General features: G+C 40.8%; 1 protein-coding gene across 5 annotated transcripts in view; it reads right to left on the bottom strand.

The window, feature by feature from the left end:
- ralgapa2 (Ral GTPase activating protein catalytic subunit alpha 2) overlaps nucleotides 1-19,719 on the bottom strand; it is a 95,768-nt gene that overhangs the window by 39,089 nt on the left and 36,960 nt on the right. For 4 of the 5 annotated variants that reach the window (XM_067615298.1, XM_067615294.1, XM_067615296.1 and 1 more), the window contains 15 exons: nucleotides 18,215-18,300; nucleotides 18,019-18,109; nucleotides 16,845-17,018; nucleotides 15,971-16,147; nucleotides 15,020-15,213; nucleotides 14,723-14,821; nucleotides 13,844-13,999; nucleotides 8,611-8,739; nucleotides 6,951-7,079; nucleotides 6,367-6,425; nucleotides 6,054-6,162; nucleotides 3,724-3,834; nucleotides 3,386-3,454; nucleotides 2,984-3,103; nucleotides 404-581 (listed from right to left, as the gene is read on the bottom strand). In XM_067615298.1, the coding sequence (XP_067471399.1) occupies nucleotides 404-581; nucleotides 2,984-3,103; nucleotides 3,386-3,454; nucleotides 3,724-3,834; nucleotides 6,054-6,162; nucleotides 6,367-6,425; nucleotides 6,951-7,079; nucleotides 8,611-8,739; nucleotides 13,844-13,999; nucleotides 14,723-14,821; nucleotides 15,020-15,213; nucleotides 15,971-16,147; nucleotides 16,845-17,018; nucleotides 18,019-18,109; nucleotides 18,215-18,300 (1,881 nt within the window). The remainder of the gene's footprint in view (nucleotides 1-403; nucleotides 582-2,983; nucleotides 3,104-3,385; nucleotides 3,455-3,723; nucleotides 3,835-6,053; nucleotides 6,163-6,366; nucleotides 6,426-6,950; nucleotides 7,080-8,610; nucleotides 8,740-13,843; nucleotides 14,000-14,722; nucleotides 14,822-15,019; nucleotides 15,214-15,970; nucleotides 16,148-16,844; nucleotides 17,019-18,018; nucleotides 18,110-18,214; nucleotides 18,301-19,719) is intronic. The other variant, XM_067615297.1, reaches the window with a different exon arrangement.

Here is a 19,719-nt window from a genome sequence, read left to right as displayed (position 1 = left end):
AGAGGCTCCAAATGGAAGGGCTACTTAGAGTTTGCTTTTCCCTGTTATCTTTTTTTGATTTTTTTGGGTGGGGTGGGGTGGGGGGGGGGGTTAATATATGTCTCTCTGGTCTTTAAGAAGTACAGTATGGAGCTAAAATAAAGCAGCATGTGAAAAGAAGATCCGGAGATAAGCTATGATGGTGACAGTTGACAGTGACCATTAACAGCCATTTTTCACTTTTTCATGCATGCGTACCCATATGGGCACATGCACACATACTATACTCCTAATGAACGCAGCGCCATCATTTTATTTGCCAACCTAGTGCAATCTGGCACACAGCAGGTAGTAAAAAGGGGCATTAGGATGGCTCTTGCCCTCCCGCTGTGAATGTAGACATGCCACACCCATGTGTCCTTACCCTCAGCCACGGTGAGCAAGTTACCGAAGTCGTTGGTGTTAGTCTGGGAGGGTGGCGGCTCGAAGCTCTTAACCTGACCCAACATGAGGTCGTATTCAGTGGACAAGTCTGACAGGCTCAGGAGGTAGTGGCTCTGTTGGGTGTGGAGGGTGGAGCCGGACACACAGCAGTGCAGCACCTGAGGAACAGTAGAAAGGAGAAGGACTTGATTATGTCCAGATGTTGTGTGCCTGGCTAGTTATTGTACAGTATGCCACTGAGAGACATTTTGATTACTAAACTTCAACTCTGATTTGTAAAGACACCGTCCTATTAGATATGATGGTGTCTGGCAAGACGATGTACAGTGACGCTCCTGCAGGCCTGTTCTAGACTGACATGATCCAGGAGCATATGAAAGGGGAATATATGGCCATTTACATCATAAGGCAATGGAGGAAGGGAGGGAGAAAAGGAGAGAAAAGAGGGTCTTTATTGCCACTAATCCATTTCTCCTGTGATGTGTGAGTGTATCGATCTACATAACAGATGGCAGAGCATCCGTTGGCAGGGCTAGATAAGGCGCACTGGGGCAGTTGATTACAGCCATTGGACAGGTTTACACTGTTTGATTTAATTAAGACTGTATCCTTGTGCTCAGCTTCCACCACAAACATGCACACTCAACCATACAGGACGTGCACACACACCCGAACACACCTGTATACTGTATAATCTGAGTGGAGGTAAGGTGCTGTATATAGGGAGCAAAACATACGCCTAATGTATGTAAATGAGGGGGGCCTCTCATTCAGAGTAGAGCAACTTGGTAAAGCCATGCAAAGGCTAATCCCATTCAGTACACACATACGCTCACACTTGGCTGAGAGACGCTCGAAGAGGCAGGCTGGCCCTGCCATCTGAAACAGTATTGTGTGGGGCAATGTAGACAGTATGTGGATGATTCTACCAAACAGACCTCTGGGTGCATGGGGGAGGGATTGGAGGCTTGATGCTGAAAAGACCTGAACCAAACAGCTGCTACACCAAAGCCCCAAAGAGCTTCCCTCTGTGGAGAGGTGGAGAGACAGAGAGGGAGGGGGAAAAACCCACGGCTGTGCTTGACAACTAAGTGACTACACTTCGCATAGCAACAGTTCCTGGAAGGTAACACACAGTGAAACAAGCGTACTATAGTTAGAGGGGCGCATATTGTATGGATACGCGAGTACGCCTATGTACACACGTAAATCAAATAACAAAACGCAAACAGAGACATACTGGAGTGGACATGCACAAATGTACCTATCTTCCCGCTCTCTCTCTCTCTCTCTCTCTCTCCCACACACACACACACACACACGCACACGCACACACACAGAGGGTGCAGCTGGCTGCTGAGGCAGGCACATAGAGCAGATGGAGAAGCTTGAGCAGAACTCCAGTGAACCAATGAGGTCTAGTGCAATGTTGCTTTTTCCAGTGATCTGCATGCTGCTAGTCACCAAACACACAGCCTTTCTCAATATCAGGATGAAGAGCGTGACAAACTTTTTAATAGCATATATGTAGTATTGTGCTACTGTTTGATAGCTTCGTAAAGAATAGAATTCAAGCTTTTTAAATTAAACTGTGATTAAAGGAAGGTTGATCATGGAAAATAAATTGATGAGCAGCTACCTTTTCAGTGACACGTTGTGGTCGGTGATGGAATAAAAGGGAGATTTCTTCTATTAGAGAAGCTATTCTCTGTGTGGTGTTGAGAATAATTAGCAGCCAACATGTCTGTGGAAATGTATAGATTTTCAGTCTTGATATTGCATTAATATTGTCACACCTTGTGATGCCTTGCTTAACATATTATTTCCAATGAAACCCAAAGGGGCCATGCCTTTTGTGTGCTGATAGACAACCAATCATGCCTAATTGTTTTTGCTTTCATAGCAGCTGCAGTCGCTCTCATATTAAGACATATTCCATTCAAATCTCCAGGACAAGCGTTTATAGCCTGAGCTTATCAAATGGACAAAGGGTCCTGTTTGAATAATTGGACCATTTCTTATCAGGGGTGACATCCTTACAAAGATCTGCCGTTGACCGCATCTGCCCAGACAGGAGGGAATGAATAATACCTCATTCATTTGTGCCTGAAGCTTGGCCCTCATCCTCAGGGTCAGACCATAAAATAGATGGTTAGAGGGACAAATACAGAAAAAATAGATTGAATACTGAATATTTTGTCTTTTTTAAACAAATGCAGTATATGCTATTACAAAACAAAGGTTTTCTGCATATGATAAATGCCAATTGCAATCCTCAGCGCTGTGCTGTTGTGCCACTATAATGTTAAATGAGGCATAGTCATGAGGTCACGGTGGAGGTGAGCCTAATTAAAGTGGCAAGTCTTTGGGGTGGGGTGGGGGTTGGAGGTGTCAAGACTGAAGTGGTTGCGTCTGCTGGTATAGGCTATGTAGACTTCGGAAGACACTGACAATCAATCAGTAGTAAAAAAGTGGCTTTTCTTCAGGTTTGCTAAATGTTTGTCGTCTCTGAGTGAGACTCAGCTTGTCCCACCTCTAACCTGCCAGTGAGGCTACCCACCCTGTAGATGTAGTCCAGTAGTGGGGCCTCCAGCGAAGGCATGGTGATGGGTTCCAGCAGCAGACTCAGGGGAACGGCCATGCACCAGTCCAACAGGCAGAGCAGCAGTGACACCATCAACTGAGGGAATGAGGAAGAAAAGAGAAGGTTTTTTTTTAAAGGATAGTCCGACACAAATATCAAATATTAAAAAAAGGGAGAGACTGTTCCAGAAAAATAAAGGGTTATGGACGGCAGCTGCAAAGACATATGAAACATATATAAAAAGGAGGTAAAGAGGAAAATAGAAGAGAACAAATCACTTAGGTCAAAACATTCCTCTGCAAATGCACCATTCCTACATGATAGATCAAAGGCCTTTAGATCTCAGCCATTTCATGTCCCCTCCTTTCCAACATGTACCTTTTTGTCTGCTTCCACTGTTGAGTGCTCTGCGCTTGGCAACAAAAAGGCTATTGTGGCCACAAAGATCTGTGTTGGGACAAAACAAGGAGAAAGATAATTGGATGACACACTCCCTATTCATCAGCTGAGTCAGGGCTGTGTGATAAAATGGATGTGATGCCACAGGATGTAGAGTATGCATATGCATGAGTAATATCTCATGTAAGACTTCCATTTAAAGGCTTAAGTGAACTGATATAGAATTTCTCTTTCTTAAAATATGTTCTCACCGGCCCCTAATGGCTACTAGCTATTTAACTGTGTGTGTGCGCACGTTAAGTGTATGCGTATCTTACCTCAATTATTTTCTTAGGCAGAGTGGGATCCAACCTTTGGAGATGTTCCCAGTGAGAGATGAGCAGCTGAAACACGTCACAGGCTACCTGAGCTACTGCTTTGTTCCCGAACTGGACAAACAAACAAGAAGGCAGGACAAGAACTGATGAGTGATGCGGAGGACTTGGCTCCATGTAGAATAAGCAACAAGGAACCAAGATAAAAACATTTAGATGTATGAAGCCAGTATTTTTCTACATTAAATGTACGGAGGAATGTTTTTATTTCGACTGCCTGGATGATGTTGCTGTTACTCTCGCACTATAAGCATTCACCCTGCGAGCAAAACAATCATTTGCTGGCTGAGTGAAGTTATCCACGGCCCGATTTTTTGCTGTCACTCGCCATCATCGGATATTCTTGCTTGCTTGTTTCTCTAATAATGTGATTTTTATTGAGAGCAGTTCCTCATGGTGGCAGAATGAAGACAGTCGCTTGGAGAAATCCAAGTCTCAGAAGCAATTCTGTTTACTTTCTTCTGTTTATTTCCATGCAACCAAATACATACGCTTGCCGGCCCACCCACTTTCAATCTTAACAATATGAAAAAGGCAATAACAAAAGTATGATGATGTGCCATTGTATTTGCCACTTTGCGGTTGCATAAACATGTATACGTAAATAATACTGGATTCTCTCACACTCGCAATCTGTCAAACCAGGACAAGCTTTAATCAAGTTGCTCGCAGTGTGATTCAGCAACAATCAGATCAAGCACAAGGTGTAGTTATTTAACCTCATCATTATGATCCTCTAATTCTAATTAATCTTGTGCTGCTCAAATGACTGAATGATGACTTAATTAATCAGGATACAAACAAAACAATAGCAGGGACACCTCATCTGCCTGTCATGCAAAACACTGCAACTTCAATAGAAGTAACATTTTTTTAAGATTTATGGCATTTATAATGTTTATGTTCTCCTTGATATCTTCAGGACAAGAAGGTAAAAGCCGATACAGCATGATATATTCTTCAACTGGAAAGTACTTCATATATTCACACAAACACAATAATTATATATATACAAAATGTCTTAACTGTGATGTGTGTTCTTAAGGATTAATATTTGTTAATTCCCAGAACTAAAAGTTATTAAATTTAATCTTCTCAAATCGTAAAAGTAACACTTATGATTTGGGAGGTTAGTTTTTTCCCTTGTTGAGTTTGTGTCACCAAATACTTTAATTCCAAAAAGCAAGAGGGACATTGCTAATGTCGAAGATAGAGAGGAAAAGTTTAGGCACACATTGACTGTGACAAAATTTGGAGTAATTTCCCTTAAATTTAGTTTTTCACTACTGTGCAGATAATCAGCATAATTTCATTTCCAATTCAAACCATTTTCTCCAGACTTATTGGAGGAAAGAATTGAGCTGTTGACAATTTTGTTTCAAATGTGGATTTCTTCAGTGATTTGAAATTCTTTGTGGAGAAATAGAATTTCCCATTTCTTCCAGCTGAATGCCTCTCAACATGTAACAAGGGCAGACAATGTGGGGAGTGCAGAAATGGCCAAACACAAAAAGGGGCCCTGAGAGTTCAGCACCTGCTTTTAGAAAAGAGACTCTCAGTGCCACTCTTCCCCCTAGATCCCCCACCGAGCCTATACCCTCTATTTTGGGGCTGGCTGAGTCTGTGTGTCAAGTTGTACAGGGGAGTGATTACTGCTCCATTAGAGAAGGGGGGTTGCTCGAACAGGAAGCTGGGAGATGTAGCTGCTTAAATTGGCCCACATCTACTGAGAGCGAGCAGCCTGGAAATTACGCCACCGCCCAAAACCCTTTTCCATGGAAAAAAAAAAAAAAAAAAAAAAGGAAAAAAACAAAAAACAGCCTCCACTGGTTCTCTGCATCTCTTCACTCAGAGAGAAAAGAGGGCTCTTCCAAAATATACCCATGAGTCACATCACTGGATATGTTTTATTCTCACACTTTTTCTCCCCTCACTACGTTGAAATTGTTCTGCAGTCCTTTTATGTAATCAACTATCATTTTTGGTAGAGCTAAACACTGTAGGGCTTGTGTTGTAAAACAAAAAAAAAAAACACTGTGATGAAATCCAGACTTCCTGTATCTATTCATTTACAGACACTGTGGCCATCAGTGATTTATTCTATTACAGAAGTAAATTTAATTCATGGCACAGCTGTGACAGTCGACAAAGCTCATGAGAGACGTGCAGCTGTATTTTGTACATTGTACGCATAAGTTCGCAGGTATCGCACTGCAAGTGGATGCTGTATACGGTGCGATGGAGGAGCTCACTCGCCTCAGTGGGTCACTGACCTTTAGTGTTACTCCCAAGACGTTGATGGCATCTTTGACCAGGTGGTGGATGTCCTTTTGCATCAGCTCCTCACATACCCACAGACCCAGACTGCACACAGCAATACACCTGAATGACACAATTACAAACTTACATTCAGCAACAATACTATTATTCACCCAAAAACACAAAAATATCTCAGTAAATAATCTTGAAATTATCTTTCAAACAACTGCACTGAATTTTTATGATAGTTAGTGAATGCTGTTTAATATTGCATGCTTATTTTACACATGCATGAAAATACACATTAATATCAAACTCATTACATACCTGGCCCCTTCACAGTGTTCCTTTGTTGCCGTCTCCAGCAGGATGTTGACCAGATAATCCTGAATGAGAAAACACACACACACACACACACACACACACACACACACACACACACACACACACACACACACACACACACACACACACACACACACACAAATGACGATCAACATGCAACTCAGTCGTCAAATCACCCTTCAGATCCTAATGTTCACATTTTAGTAGAAAATGTAACAAACTCTTATAGTAATGACTTTTCTTTATATTACAAATCAGTGGTTCTCAAAGTAGGGTCCGGGGACCCCCAGGGGTCCTTGATGGGGTTCCAGGGGATCCCCATCAAAAAAGGGAATAATTTATTTTCACTATAATTCCATCAATAAGTAACACACTGACAGAATGTATGACTATTTTGGTCTTTCTGTAATAAAACATCTAAAAGCAAAAATCTTATCAGATGGGGGACAAAATCTCTGTGGTCTAATTTGTTAAATTTGAGAACCATTGTTGTTTGAGATTTATCCACTAACAGTACCACATTTTTTTTAATGCTATTATAGTTTCCCCATGTATCGACTGTTTACCTTGATGTCCTCATTGCCTACAACGACGTCGTCAGAGCCAGACACAGTCTTCAGTATTGGAATCTGGAGGTAAAGGTTGGGGAAACACACTAAGGAGCCCAGAATTGTCTGAGCCTCCATCCTGGGAGCCTGGCAGAGATAAGGAAAAAAAAAAAACATGCTATCATTAATTCCCTCAAGCTACATGAAAACAACTCACTTCCAGGAAAGAGGAAACCCACTATCCAGGGAAAAAGGATTGGAGGGATCCAGCAGAATTAATTGTGTCTTTATTCATGATTCTGCTAATGTGAAACTGAAACTCTTGGTAGGCGATGGACAGCAAAATGACTGATTTAATGCTCGATTAATGCAGCTCTAAAGCGCATCTTGTTGCATCTGATGGGCAACTGTTTCCCCAAAATCAGACAATGACTGTATGCTGGGAAGTATAAAATTATCTGGCAACTAAAATTATGAGAAACATACAGTTGATGGTAAAATGTTCCTGTAAACTGAGCCTAACATATTATATAGTTTAGAGAAGTAAGAGACATGTTTAGGTTACATCTGCACACACTAGCAATGACTTAACAAGGAGTGGTTATCTTATTGGTCAACATAATCTCTGCTAATTGCTCCAAATCATGCCACAGTCATGCAAAAAGCTTACATCACAAGCCTGTGTGTTGATGTGAATGTATATCAGCATAAAATTCCAGGAAATTGCAGGAGGACTCGCAGAAATCACCAGTTTGCATTCATTTCACGACAGAGGCAACGTCGCCTCCTGTTTTCAGACCATAATAACTGTGATCACATGTTGCTTTCCATAATTAATTAAACATGACTGAGAGTCATATTAACACTTTGCTCTTGTGCATTTAATGAAACATTTTCTATTCACAGGTAAATGGTCTAACTAATCACAGTCATTTGTTTCCTCTGTAATTAACTGCTCTTTACTTCCCAAATACAACTGCAGCTTTTTGAGTTCAAGATTTGTACATTTAAATCAAGTTTTATTTAAATTAGTAATAATAGGTATAATACAATATGAACCTAAAGCTAGTTTTATGTCAGTTGTGCAATAACCATATCTAGTTCCCAAAGGTGGACGAATAATCATGATGAATAACTATGCAATACTGAGCAAAGTAATTTGTGGTTATCTTTTCAGTCATAGTTGCTCAGTCCTACGTTTCAGTAAGAAAGGTGGCTTCTCACACCTGAAGATTGCATTCTTGATTTTTCTTACAAGCCTAACAAACGAAAGAAGGTTCAAATATTAGTGTTATTTTGTCCCTCAGATTCCCTTTTATTGTTAACAGAATTCACAAAACAATTTCAACTTTTTGATGGAAAAAATCTAAAATATTCAACAAAATTATTACAAGGGGGACAATTTAATTCATAACACTCACAAGTGAGTGAATAAATGTGACGGTTAATGAAGATCGACAGGTATCTAGAGGAATTTTGTAGTTTTTTGTGTTTTGTTGAGGGTTATATCTTTGTTCCAGAACAAATACTTTGCATCTCTTCATCTAAAAAAAAAAAAGACATTCCTGAAATGTTCATATATGCATTATTATTTACAATTCTTCCTTGCTCTAGAAAATATCTTCAGATTCCATTTTGTTTTTCATTGTAAATCTGAATGGTAAAAGTGTGTTTGTACCTCAGAGGAGTCAGAACTGAGAACGCAGGCAGCAGCAGTGATAAAATCTCCAACCAGCATGGTGAAGCCTGGCAGGCCAAGGAAGAAAAATCGAGGGGAGCAGGAACGGATGATGGTGTTCAAAACATCCTGATGACAAGCGTGCACACAAACACATAAATGTTAATAGGAGGCACACAACAATTTCCTCATTGATATTTCTGTTATTAGACATCAACAATAAATGACTTTATATAGAAATAAACAGCTATCATCCATCTGAAAACAAAAATGAATCTCTTAGTACAGTTTGTACTAGAAAATGCATTTCCTGCAGAAAATGCGTGTGAATGCTGACAGCTGAAATAAATCGCAAAGCATTGCTGAAAATGCAGAAATCTGACTGAATTTTGTTTGAAAAAACTGAAAGCTCAAATGCACTGCACTTCACTGCTGAAAAACCTGGAAGCTGAAAAATGTAAAACTGGCAGAACTGAAAGCTGAGCTGCATTATCTAAAGAAGCTGAGAGTTGAAATACATTGTTTGAAAAGCTGAAAGCGAAACTGTAATACTGTAAAAACTGGAAGTTGACATGAATTGCCTGAAAAGGCTGAAAGAAGAAATTAATTGTATTAAATTTCAGACAGATGTACTGAATTGCTAAACACTTTGGAACAACAAAGGCACTAGCCTCAAGAGCCGAGAGCTGCAAAGCATTGCTGAAAATGCAGAAAGTAGTATTTGGACAGAATAAACGCTGCTGCCTCTGCAAACTTCTGCTCCAGCAGCAGTTTTTTAAATCTTGTAGCGCCACCTACAGGTGAAATTGTATCAAATGCTGCAGACTTGTTCGGCATCTGTACAACTTTGCAGAATTTAGTTACCATGGGATATTACATTTAAGACATATGGCAGTTAATAAGTAGTATGGTGGTGTTAAGTGCATCAGGCCACGCCTTCAAAATTTTGGTAACCAATTACAGACAAATGTTAAGTGATAAAAAAACTAACTCATACATTTTGTTCAAGGTCACCGAAGTATGGTATGTACCAAGTTTGGTGAAGATTATATGAAATATGTGCCAACAGAAGCAAAAAATGTGGTTACCAAAAAATCCAAAATGGCAGAAAATTTTTCCAGGTGCCATTGGGTGTGGCCTATATCACTTGAATTAACATCATCCAAGGAACACACTGTGCAAATATTGTTTTGCTCCGCCTCACGGTTCATAAGTTATTAGCCAAAACGTAAAAAACTTAATAACTGACCACAAGGTGGCGCTATTGGTACCATATTTTAATATGTTAAGCATTTCTACATGGGACACATGTCCATTAAGTATGAATACTTTAGTACTTTTAGTGTTTGAGATATCAACTTTCAAACATTCACCCCCCCATAGACTTTTCATTATAAATTTTAATATTTCAAAAAATTATATAAAATCCCAGGAATATGCTAGAAAGAAGGAAAGTCATGGCATAAATGCCCTTAAAGAGCTGAACATTTTGATATTTGAATGGTTTCTGTAGCTGAAAGTATGCAGAAGTAGTTAATGATCAAAAAACGTATGGAAGAATAATAAATAAAGCTTTGAAGAACAATAGTGTGAATGCTTGTCAGCATTCACACTAATTAGATGGGATTTTTGCATTTAGTATGAGCAGAGGGTCTGTTAGTACGCCCAGAGGGAAGCAGTAACAGAAATATTTTGTAAATGGGCCACAATGAGAGAGACATGGCAGAGAGAAAGCTTTTTCCTCCGACAGGCAGGCTAAGCATTTTAAGTGTGTTGAGGAGAGTAAGGCACTCAACAGTACATGTCACTAAAAGACAAAAAAAACAGAGTGGGAAAGAAAGATAGAGAGAGAGAGAGAGTGAGAGGGAGAGAGAGAGGGAGAGAGAGAGAGAGAGAGAGAGAGAGAGAGAGAGAGAGAGAGAGAGAGAGGGGCAGCAGATGGATTGTTCACAGAGGATAAGAGAGAGAACAAAAGACCTCAACTTTCATGAGTCAAATGTATATACACACACACAAGCAAACCTGTAATTAAAGCCAGAGACAAGGTATTGTTTTGCTGAGGTACAGGCGGCTCAGTGGCAGATGGTTGCTCTTTCAACATTGACATATGCTGTACTGCAGAGTGCTCTGCAGAAACTGCTCAAGTATGTACAACGTAATACCATGCTAGACAAAAGCTGTTAACGTGTTTTTCGTGCTATATTTAGATGGTACAACTGCAGCAAAGAAGTCGATTTATTTTACTCTTCATTGACAAAAGAAATACTCACATTTTGAAAAAAAAACATACAGGTATGAGAATGCAGCATCTCAGTATTGCATTAAGATTGTTCTCGCTCTTATCTTAGACATGCGCGTGCATATTTGTGTACAAAGGCAAGGTCCACACTAGAAACACCTGCCTTCTTGGCCATAAACTTGTGCAAATCGGACAGTTCAAACATCAGCCTGTTTCTAGCTGAACCAAAGGGCACCTCAGCAAACATACAAGCACACAATTTTTCTCTTGCTCTCTCTCAAATACACACACAGACAGACACACACACACACACACACAGTACTGTACCACCTATCTATCTACGACATTAATCACCTGAAGCTTTGGCAAACACAGAATGCAGGTGAACAGAGGAGGAATAGAATAAACACGCCGAGGCAATAAGTAGGAAGTCAAACCAACACGATGCGCTGCATGTGGAAAATTGGTGGGAAGAGCTTTAGGATTGAGGGCCCATTTTACCCTCATTTTGTTGGTAATTGACCTCTGAAGCATAATGTGCAGTGCAGTCAGAGGTAATTAGCAAGCAGCAAACTGTTGCTTGATTGCTTGAAATGAGCATTTTAGAGGAAGCCACAAATGTAGAATGCAAAGTGTTTTCTATTGTATGTGTAAGTAGAGGGAACCTGATTTGAGGTGTGTGTATAGAAATGGGAATTGAGCCCTGCGTGTGGCTCTGTGCTGCCAGTAGGAATGGCCCCTGCATCAACAAAAGATGCATTAACGTAACTCTGAATAAAGCCACCTCAGACCTTTTCATTTGGCCTCATCTGCAGGAAAGCACACGCTGTCCACCTGCTGGCCCTTGGGGTGACAGGGTTCACTCCGGCATTACATCACTCTGCATGTTATCGGAAATTTTTTTTCTCATTTACTAAACCTGAATATTTCCAGTTTAGCCGTGCATGAATACCAACATAATAAGTATGACTATCTGGGATTTTCCCTTCACAAGCTGAGTCCACCTGCATAACTATGAGGTGTGAAGTTTAATCAACAGCCATATTTTGTGGCTTAGGGGTCAACTGTCATATTTTAATCCGGCAGTAAATAAATTATACAAGACCTCCCTTTTTGCAGTGATAAGATCAACAGAGTTAAGGACCAGCTGCTTTTACTCTGAAAGCACAGGTGTGAAAAACTGTTTATCTAGCTGTACCTGGCATGTTATGTTAGTCCTTGCCAGATTAATAAGTGTATATGAATGACTGATTCATGTTTTCTTTCATTCACGCAAAGTGAATAGTTGAAAAAAAAAATATGTGTATGTACTTCTCTATATTTCACAAAATATGTTGTTGACTATTGCAGTCCAGACAGTAGACCTATTAGATAGATTACTGCTATTGTGGCACGGTCATGCCTTTATGATACCAGAGAAAGACAGACAATTGGGACAACAGCCCTGACCTTGGCACTCTGTCAGTTGTAAGGACAATCCCTCCAAGGGAACTGGCATTTTCCTCTAAGCTTCGTTGAATTTAATGGTGAGGATTTACACTGGGATTCCCCCCCTGTTGTCTACAGTACATGGGAGTGAAAAACAGGTTTTATTACTTGATTAACAGTAAGTCTAAAAAAAAAAAAAATGTTGAACCTGTAAGCTGTGAGTATTTTAAGTTAATAATAAATATAATGTATTTATGTAAAAGTCAGAACTAAACATACACTATATAATTCACTACATGCACACACACAATCATTTTAAATAATCTGCAGACCGGCCTGTACTGGCGGCTACTTTAATCACAAAAGGCAATTGAAGAATTAATGCATGTAAAAACAGATGAGGAAAAAAGGGTATGTAAGTATTGATTTATAAAAGTATATGCTTTTTTCCTTTTTTGGGTGGGTTGGGGGTGAAGGCAGAGAGGAAGGAGGAGGGGGAGAGTAAGAGCCACTTTCTTATGTTAAGCAGGCGTGCGGCTGTCCTCTATTGTGTGGCGTGAGGACTCTTTTCTCCGGCCAATTTGAGCATGCTTCAGTGGCCAGCCTGGCTCTGGCCCCCCGACGCATTATACAGAGCCACAACAAAAGCTGGAGAATGTTGCCTCGTCCCTCAACGTGCCCCCCTCATTGCTCTACTCTACACTACGTTCTCCAGGCTCCCCTCCCGCTCCTTCACACACACAGGCAGGCAGGCAGGCAGGCAGGCAGGCAGGCAGGCAGGCCAGCCTACTCTGGGCCCCTGGCCGATGTGTCAGTCTAACGGAGCGCGACAGACGTCAATCCTTAATTAATCACGTATACGCGGCAGGGGCTCAAAACATTATTTAACGACATGGAAAACATTCTAATAAGCTTGTCGCACTGCCAAGGCGCAAAAGAAACCCAGCCAGGAGGGTATACACACACACACGCACACACACACACACACACACACACGCACGCACGCACACACTTGCATCCAAAACACCCCGGCACCTCCACCCACTCACACTTTTATCCCCATTCTTTGTTTTTTTGGGGGGGGGGGACTCCATTCATCTCCACTCGGCTTCGTCTGGAAGAAGTGGAGCTAGGCCAGATTTAAATACGAGGAAGGGTGTGGCTAAAGGAAGTGGAAGATGCCAAAACACAGTAGCATTCTTCATCACCACTGGTTGGCAGGCAGTTTTCAAAACTGAGCCTCAACAATCATAAATTGCAGTGCACCTATATGACCCCTGTCCTCACTCCTGTCAGTAACACTGCTTAAGTTGATCTTGAAATACCTCGAGTAGCTCTAAACATGCTTGAAGAGTTTACCTGAGCAACACCAAGAGCCAACAGGTGAAATTGAATCACTGAGTTATAAGAAAACATAGAAAAAAGTAGTTGGCAATATTGGTGACTACAAATTCAGTATTTAGATCAAATCGGTTCACATCTATCACATGGGTTTGACTGGTGCGCCATCTAGTGCTGAACAAAAGAACAATGGGCAGCCTCACTGGTGCCATCTGCTGGTCGTACCTGGTCGCCGCTAATGAAGCCCTTGTGCATGATGTGGTAGAGGTGCACTAAGAAATCACTGTTGGGGAGGACATCCTGGTGCCTGGTCATCATTTCACAAATCAGCTTGTAGGCCTGCAGTTTACCAGCCTTGTACTCCGCTGGTAGCATGGTGGCCTGTGGAGGAGAGAACGAGAGACGTTGATATTATTACAAACAGTTTAAGACATGTGTAACATCCGCTATACTGCAGGAGTGATTGATTTTGTCACCATTTTCTCCGGTGAAAACTTTCTTCACCCATGGAATCCATTCAAACAAATGTGAACTCAATGTGACCGCAGCTGCTTTTCTCCATCAATGAGGAAAAGTAAAAAATTTAGAGCGGTGTATCACTTGTTTTTATGGTTTGTTGATACAATATGATTTCATACTGCTAATTGAATTGTCTGTTTAGTCAGTGTCTGTTGCCATTCAGTCCCGTTTATTACAAACTCTTGTTGCTGCTGCTGCTTGGAAGTAATCTTATTATTCCCCGAACATATTAGAGGATTCTCCCAGGGAAACCCCGACTAGATATTGTTTACAAAATCTGATGTAAATGCAGCGTTCAATCAGTTAGTAAGAGATGACTAAATCAGAAATAATTCATAAGAAAATGCTTTGGATTATAATTTCTAAGACATGACAATAGATCTGGCTAACAGAAACTACATTAAATTTCCTATAAATTTTGATAGAATCCTCATTTATTCTGTATTCTGTACACATGCTTAACTATAACACTCTTTCAGTTCCTTGGTTGTTTTTTGCACATTATTCATGTTATGCCTCAAAGTATTCATTAATGTGACTGTTGTTTTCTGAGTGTTGTCTGCAGTGGCTATGTGTTGTTGATACCCTGAAGAGCCAAGAGGCGAGCATTCGGAGAGGAGGGATGAAGGCAGGCTGGGGAGGAGAAGATTGGTTGTCCACGCTGATCCCAAGGTTGTCTCGGATCTGTAAGCACACAATCAACTTTAGTCGAATCAAAAATTTATGTTTTACAAAGGCCTTGAAATTATGCATCATTTGAACAGTTACTAATAATCTACTCATCTATCATGCAAATGATCACTTTGCCAGAGTGGGTGTGTGTTTTTTCCTCATTTGAGATGAAATGCTTCACATGTAGGTTTGATTTTCGTCCAACCTTACCTTGGCCAGCTTGTGCCAGAGCTCATAGAGATAGGAGAAGACCTTGGCATGGATTTTGGGGCAGCGGATACTGTTGACATCTCCGAGGATACCCAAAATCCTCCTCCATAGGACAAAGGCCGAATCAGCGTGCCAACCAGTCAGGGTCCCACCCGCAATGATGCTGACATCATCAGCCAGACACTCACTGCTGTCTGCATGGTTGAAGACATGAGGGAAGGAGAGAAGAGAGTTTGGGATGTTTTGGGTCAGATAAACTACGTATTTGGTGACACCCATATTTGTAGCTGTGGATACCTAATACAAAGTGAGTCAGCCTTAATTTTTCTGAGTACATGGGATTCAATCAACAAATGCAGAACACCTTTCAGAAAAGCAGTTTAAAATTTCAGACTTGTTTGAAACACATAAAAAATGAGAAACAATATTAAAGCCTGTTGACCAAATCCTTAGTCTCACTGTGCATTTTCCCAAATGCGTCCAAGCACTAAGATCTTTGTCCACTGAAAGTGATCAAAGCACTGAAACACTTTTGGGAAACAGGCACAAGTCACATGCAACACCCAAATGAAGTCAGGTTGAATTGTGGGAGGACAGTGCCACTTAGTGGGCAACAGAAGAATGATGGTGAGCAGAGGGATTAAAGGCCTGGAAAAAGACACAGAAATGGATTGTGAGAGTGTAGCAGATCTGGTGATTTCCTTCAGCTGTTTAAATCAAGATATTAAGGAATTAGTTTGTCTTTCCAAGGCGAAAAAAATAAAAATAGTTCTATATATTTAATTAAGTAACCGAGCAGGATCTGCCAGATGGGTGAATGAAGAAAAAACATGGAAAAGTATAATGTAAGAAAGGGAAGTCAAGTAAGGCTGAAAAATATAGAGCATGGAGAGTCAATGGTAAATGAGGACTCTTTGGTCTATATGATGAGTAGCAGCTAGGAAGCAGTACCCAAGTGGTGTGGCATGTGTAAGACAGACTGATGCATGGTGTCGTCCAGGGGGCAGTCCCGCGGGCACTCAGTGTGCACCAGCAGGGCTGGTGAGGCGGGGGGGTTCTGGGGGTAGTGGTAGTGGTTGTGGTGGTAGGACGGGGGTGCAGAGTGGGGAGGGAGGGCACACTCAGGACCTAAAAACGACAAGGGGAAAGGTATAAAACTGAGTTTGAGGAAGGGAGCACAGGGGTAAAGGAGGGAGACTCACAACTTCATGATGATCACGATGTAGGACAACACAGACAAAAGTTCACATACAAGGGTGGGAAGGGGTAAGAACAACCTCTCCATAATGATGGGGGTGGGGGTTGGTAGGTCACCGCAGATGAACCAGAAGAACTGCTGAACTCTTTCAACTTATAGTTAAACGATTGCTTTGCGTGATTTAATCCCTTAATAAACACAACTATATCAACGGTCTTTACTGAACCAAGAAGCTGAAAAAAAATTCTACATCGACATTTACCCTCTTAGTGGGCAACTCCGTCTAGTTGCCCCCGGTAGCTTTTTCTTTGTGTGCTTTTCAAACAACTTTGGCAAAGGAAAATTTGTTTTAATTCACAAAACGTGAAGCTTTAACAGGGATAAATTCTACAGTTCTACAGCTAACCCTGTATTAACCTGCTCCAAATCACAACACCCTAGTCCTATATTAAAGTCATGGTCGGCTTAAATATTTTTAAGGGTGTGTTTAAGGATATTTATTAGCCCTAAAAAGATTGTTGTTAACGCAGACATACAAAGATGTCAAAATACATTGACATCTGCAATAAATACAGTGTGAAAATATGTTTCAGGTGCTCAGGGGTGAGTTCTTATCAGGTTCTGTACCTGCTAGAGCCTCATTGTGGCTGAGCAGCAGACTCCCCTGGCTCTGGGGGTCGGTTGTCACGTCCATGTGGGCCGACTGGGTGGACTGAGTGTCAGCCTCCTCATCAAAGGCCTGCCAGGTAACCTCAGCTTCATTGAGGTAGCCATTGGATGTCTCGCTGCTTAAACTCTCACCTGGTAAGGATGGGTGAATAAGGATTACAACAGGCACAAAAAGTATTAGATTTGTACTAGCTTAGTAAGAAAAACTATTGCAAAAAACAGCCTTTATTTGGTATTTTTGATGTTGGATTTAATTGATGAATCATTAATTAAACAAGAAATACTGCCTCACAGTTGTATGCCTCCATCAACCTGTCAAGTTGCAGTTTACATCCCGCAGCTGTCCAGACTAATTAAAGGTATTAAGTGTATTTTCCTTGTATTTGTTCACATGCTTGGCCAATAAGGCTGATTTTGATAGAACACAAAGTTGTAGCCATCACAGTAAACAAAGCTTCAGATATGGATGCTGCTGCAAAGAAGCTACAAATCAAAAAAAGGGGATGCTTCACACACATCTTCAACCCCTTCTGTGCTGCACAGAAGATCTATACAATCAATATCTATCTATACAATACCACAGTTTCAAGGTGGGCACCCAAGATTAGTGTCACCAATTCAATATCTGATCAAATGTGAAATATGGTCACAATCTCCCTTTCTGTTCCTGAGTTATGGCGATGAATAAGGCCAGAACACTGTTTTTGCAGAACATTATGATGACACTGTGAAGTTGACCTTTTGGATATGAAATGTCATCACTTTATCCTATTAGACATTTGTGTGAAACTTTGTCATAATTAGCATATGAATTCTTGAGTTAAGGACAAAAACATGTTTTGTTGAGGTCACAGTGAACTTGACCTTTGACCACCAAAATCTAATCAGTTCATCCTGGAGTCCAAGTGGACATTTGTGCTCAATGTAATGAAATTCCATCCAGGCGTTCCTGGCATAACTTATTCACAAGAATGGGATGGACGGACACCCCGAAAACACAATGCCTCTGGCCATGGCTGTCGCCGGCATGGAGGCATGATAACAGCAATTCTTCATGTGAAACACTTAACTAAAACATAGCTACATTAATATCAGAATCATTATCATTCTTAAAAGTGATGTAATGTCTAACTTTTCTCTCTGAGCTTAGGCCTTGTGTAGTTTGTGTGTCCGTCAGAATTGCACTCTGCCTCAGCTGGACTGCTGCTCCGCTGGATGAGGATCTGGGAACACAGAAACAAACATTGAAGAGATACTTTCATGCACAAATCCTATTTTCTTTTTCAGTATTTTGACATATCACTAAAGTACAAGATGGTTCTTCTCACCACTGGTGGCTCACTGTTCTCTCTTCTTCCCTCAGATGTCCTGCTATCGGAGCCACAGGAAGTAGGGGAGTACTCTCTCTTCTGGGCTAGAGTGCCACAGGAGATGTTACAAAGAGGACAAAAAAACAAAATAAAGTTATCTAAAAACAGGCTGACTATCTATGAGCTTTATGTCCTTGGTTTGGCAAAAATGCATTACAATCCAAATGAGTGTGCATCCTAAATACCCTGTTTGCCCATAACATCTCTAGAGGTTGTAAACATTGTACATAGTCTCTAATTACTCTAATGCAACAGCAGAGATAAAGAGTTCAATGTTAAATGTTGAATTTCATATATTGTATAAAACTGAGTCTTCAGCAGATGTAACATCTCAACAAATATTTTAAAATGCACAATATTTACATACTCCAGAACCACATCCACCAACTATGGCCTACAGAGCTATAATATCTGAAGCCAATGTCAACAAAAACTGTGCAACTGTGCTGGATTGCTCTGTGTTATTAAAGTATACGTGATTAACTGGCGACTAATGTTTTCTCTTTTCATCTAGTTACCTGATAGTTTACATGCAGGGTTTACATTAGCTGGCATATGCCGGCTTTTTGCCGGTATCATGTGTAGTTGTCCGGCAGATGAAAATATTGACGGCCAAAATGTCCGGTGGGAAATACACCGATTGCCAAATAAATAAATAAATAAATAAATTCATTAATAGCATATTAAATAGGCTAATATTGTGTGACCTATAAGATATGTTGCCAAGACAACTAAAATATAAACTTGTATTACGCAAAAGTTTGGTTGGCCTCTGCTGTGAAGACATTGAAAGATTCACTGAGTGTTTGGTCAGATGTGACTAAGCGTGGCACGAGTTTCAAAAGCTGCAAACTCCAGCAACAGTCTTGAACTTTGGCTCAAGAGCAGTTAACACGACTCCTAAAGTCCTACCGTTTTCTCTCAGGTAATGTTACATCCCTCATTGGCACAGTGAAACAAACAAATCAGCCTGAAGCTCCACGGTTACATAACATGTTGTTGATCAGTATGAGGTTTAACTTTTCCCCGTATGGCCCTGGTGAGAGGCGGGCTTGGGGAGACCATGGCAGGTGGAGATAGTGGCAGAGCTGCAGCTGCAGGTTGCCCGCATGGCTGCATTAACTTAACAATAGCGAGGCTATTTGTTTTATTTTTTTTGCTGTAGCCTATTTGCTCAGTTTGCAAAGTTTGAGGAGAGTTCATTCTGCAGACTAAAATACATTTGTTGGATCATAGCGTTTGTGTTTTAGTGTTTTATTGCTGTTTAAATATAGGCATCATATAGCTATTTAAACATATGTCTGGTAGTTCTTCTATATGGCTGGAATTCTGAAATATTTACAGCCATATTGGCCATCAAAAAAAAGTCTGGCATGAACTCTGTTTACATGTAACACAGCTACATCATATCTAAACACAATCCTGATGTGAGGCAAGTGTGTAATTTCAATCAAGATCAAACA

The sequence above is a fragment of the Thunnus thynnus genome, chromosome 16 (assembly GCF_963924715.1).
Source record: "Thunnus thynnus chromosome 16, fThuThy2.1, whole genome shotgun sequence".
Lineage (NCBI taxonomy): Eukaryota > Metazoa > Chordata > Actinopteri > Scombriformes > Scombridae > Thunnus > Thunnus thynnus.
This window is presented reverse-complemented; position numbering and strand designations above follow the sequence as displayed.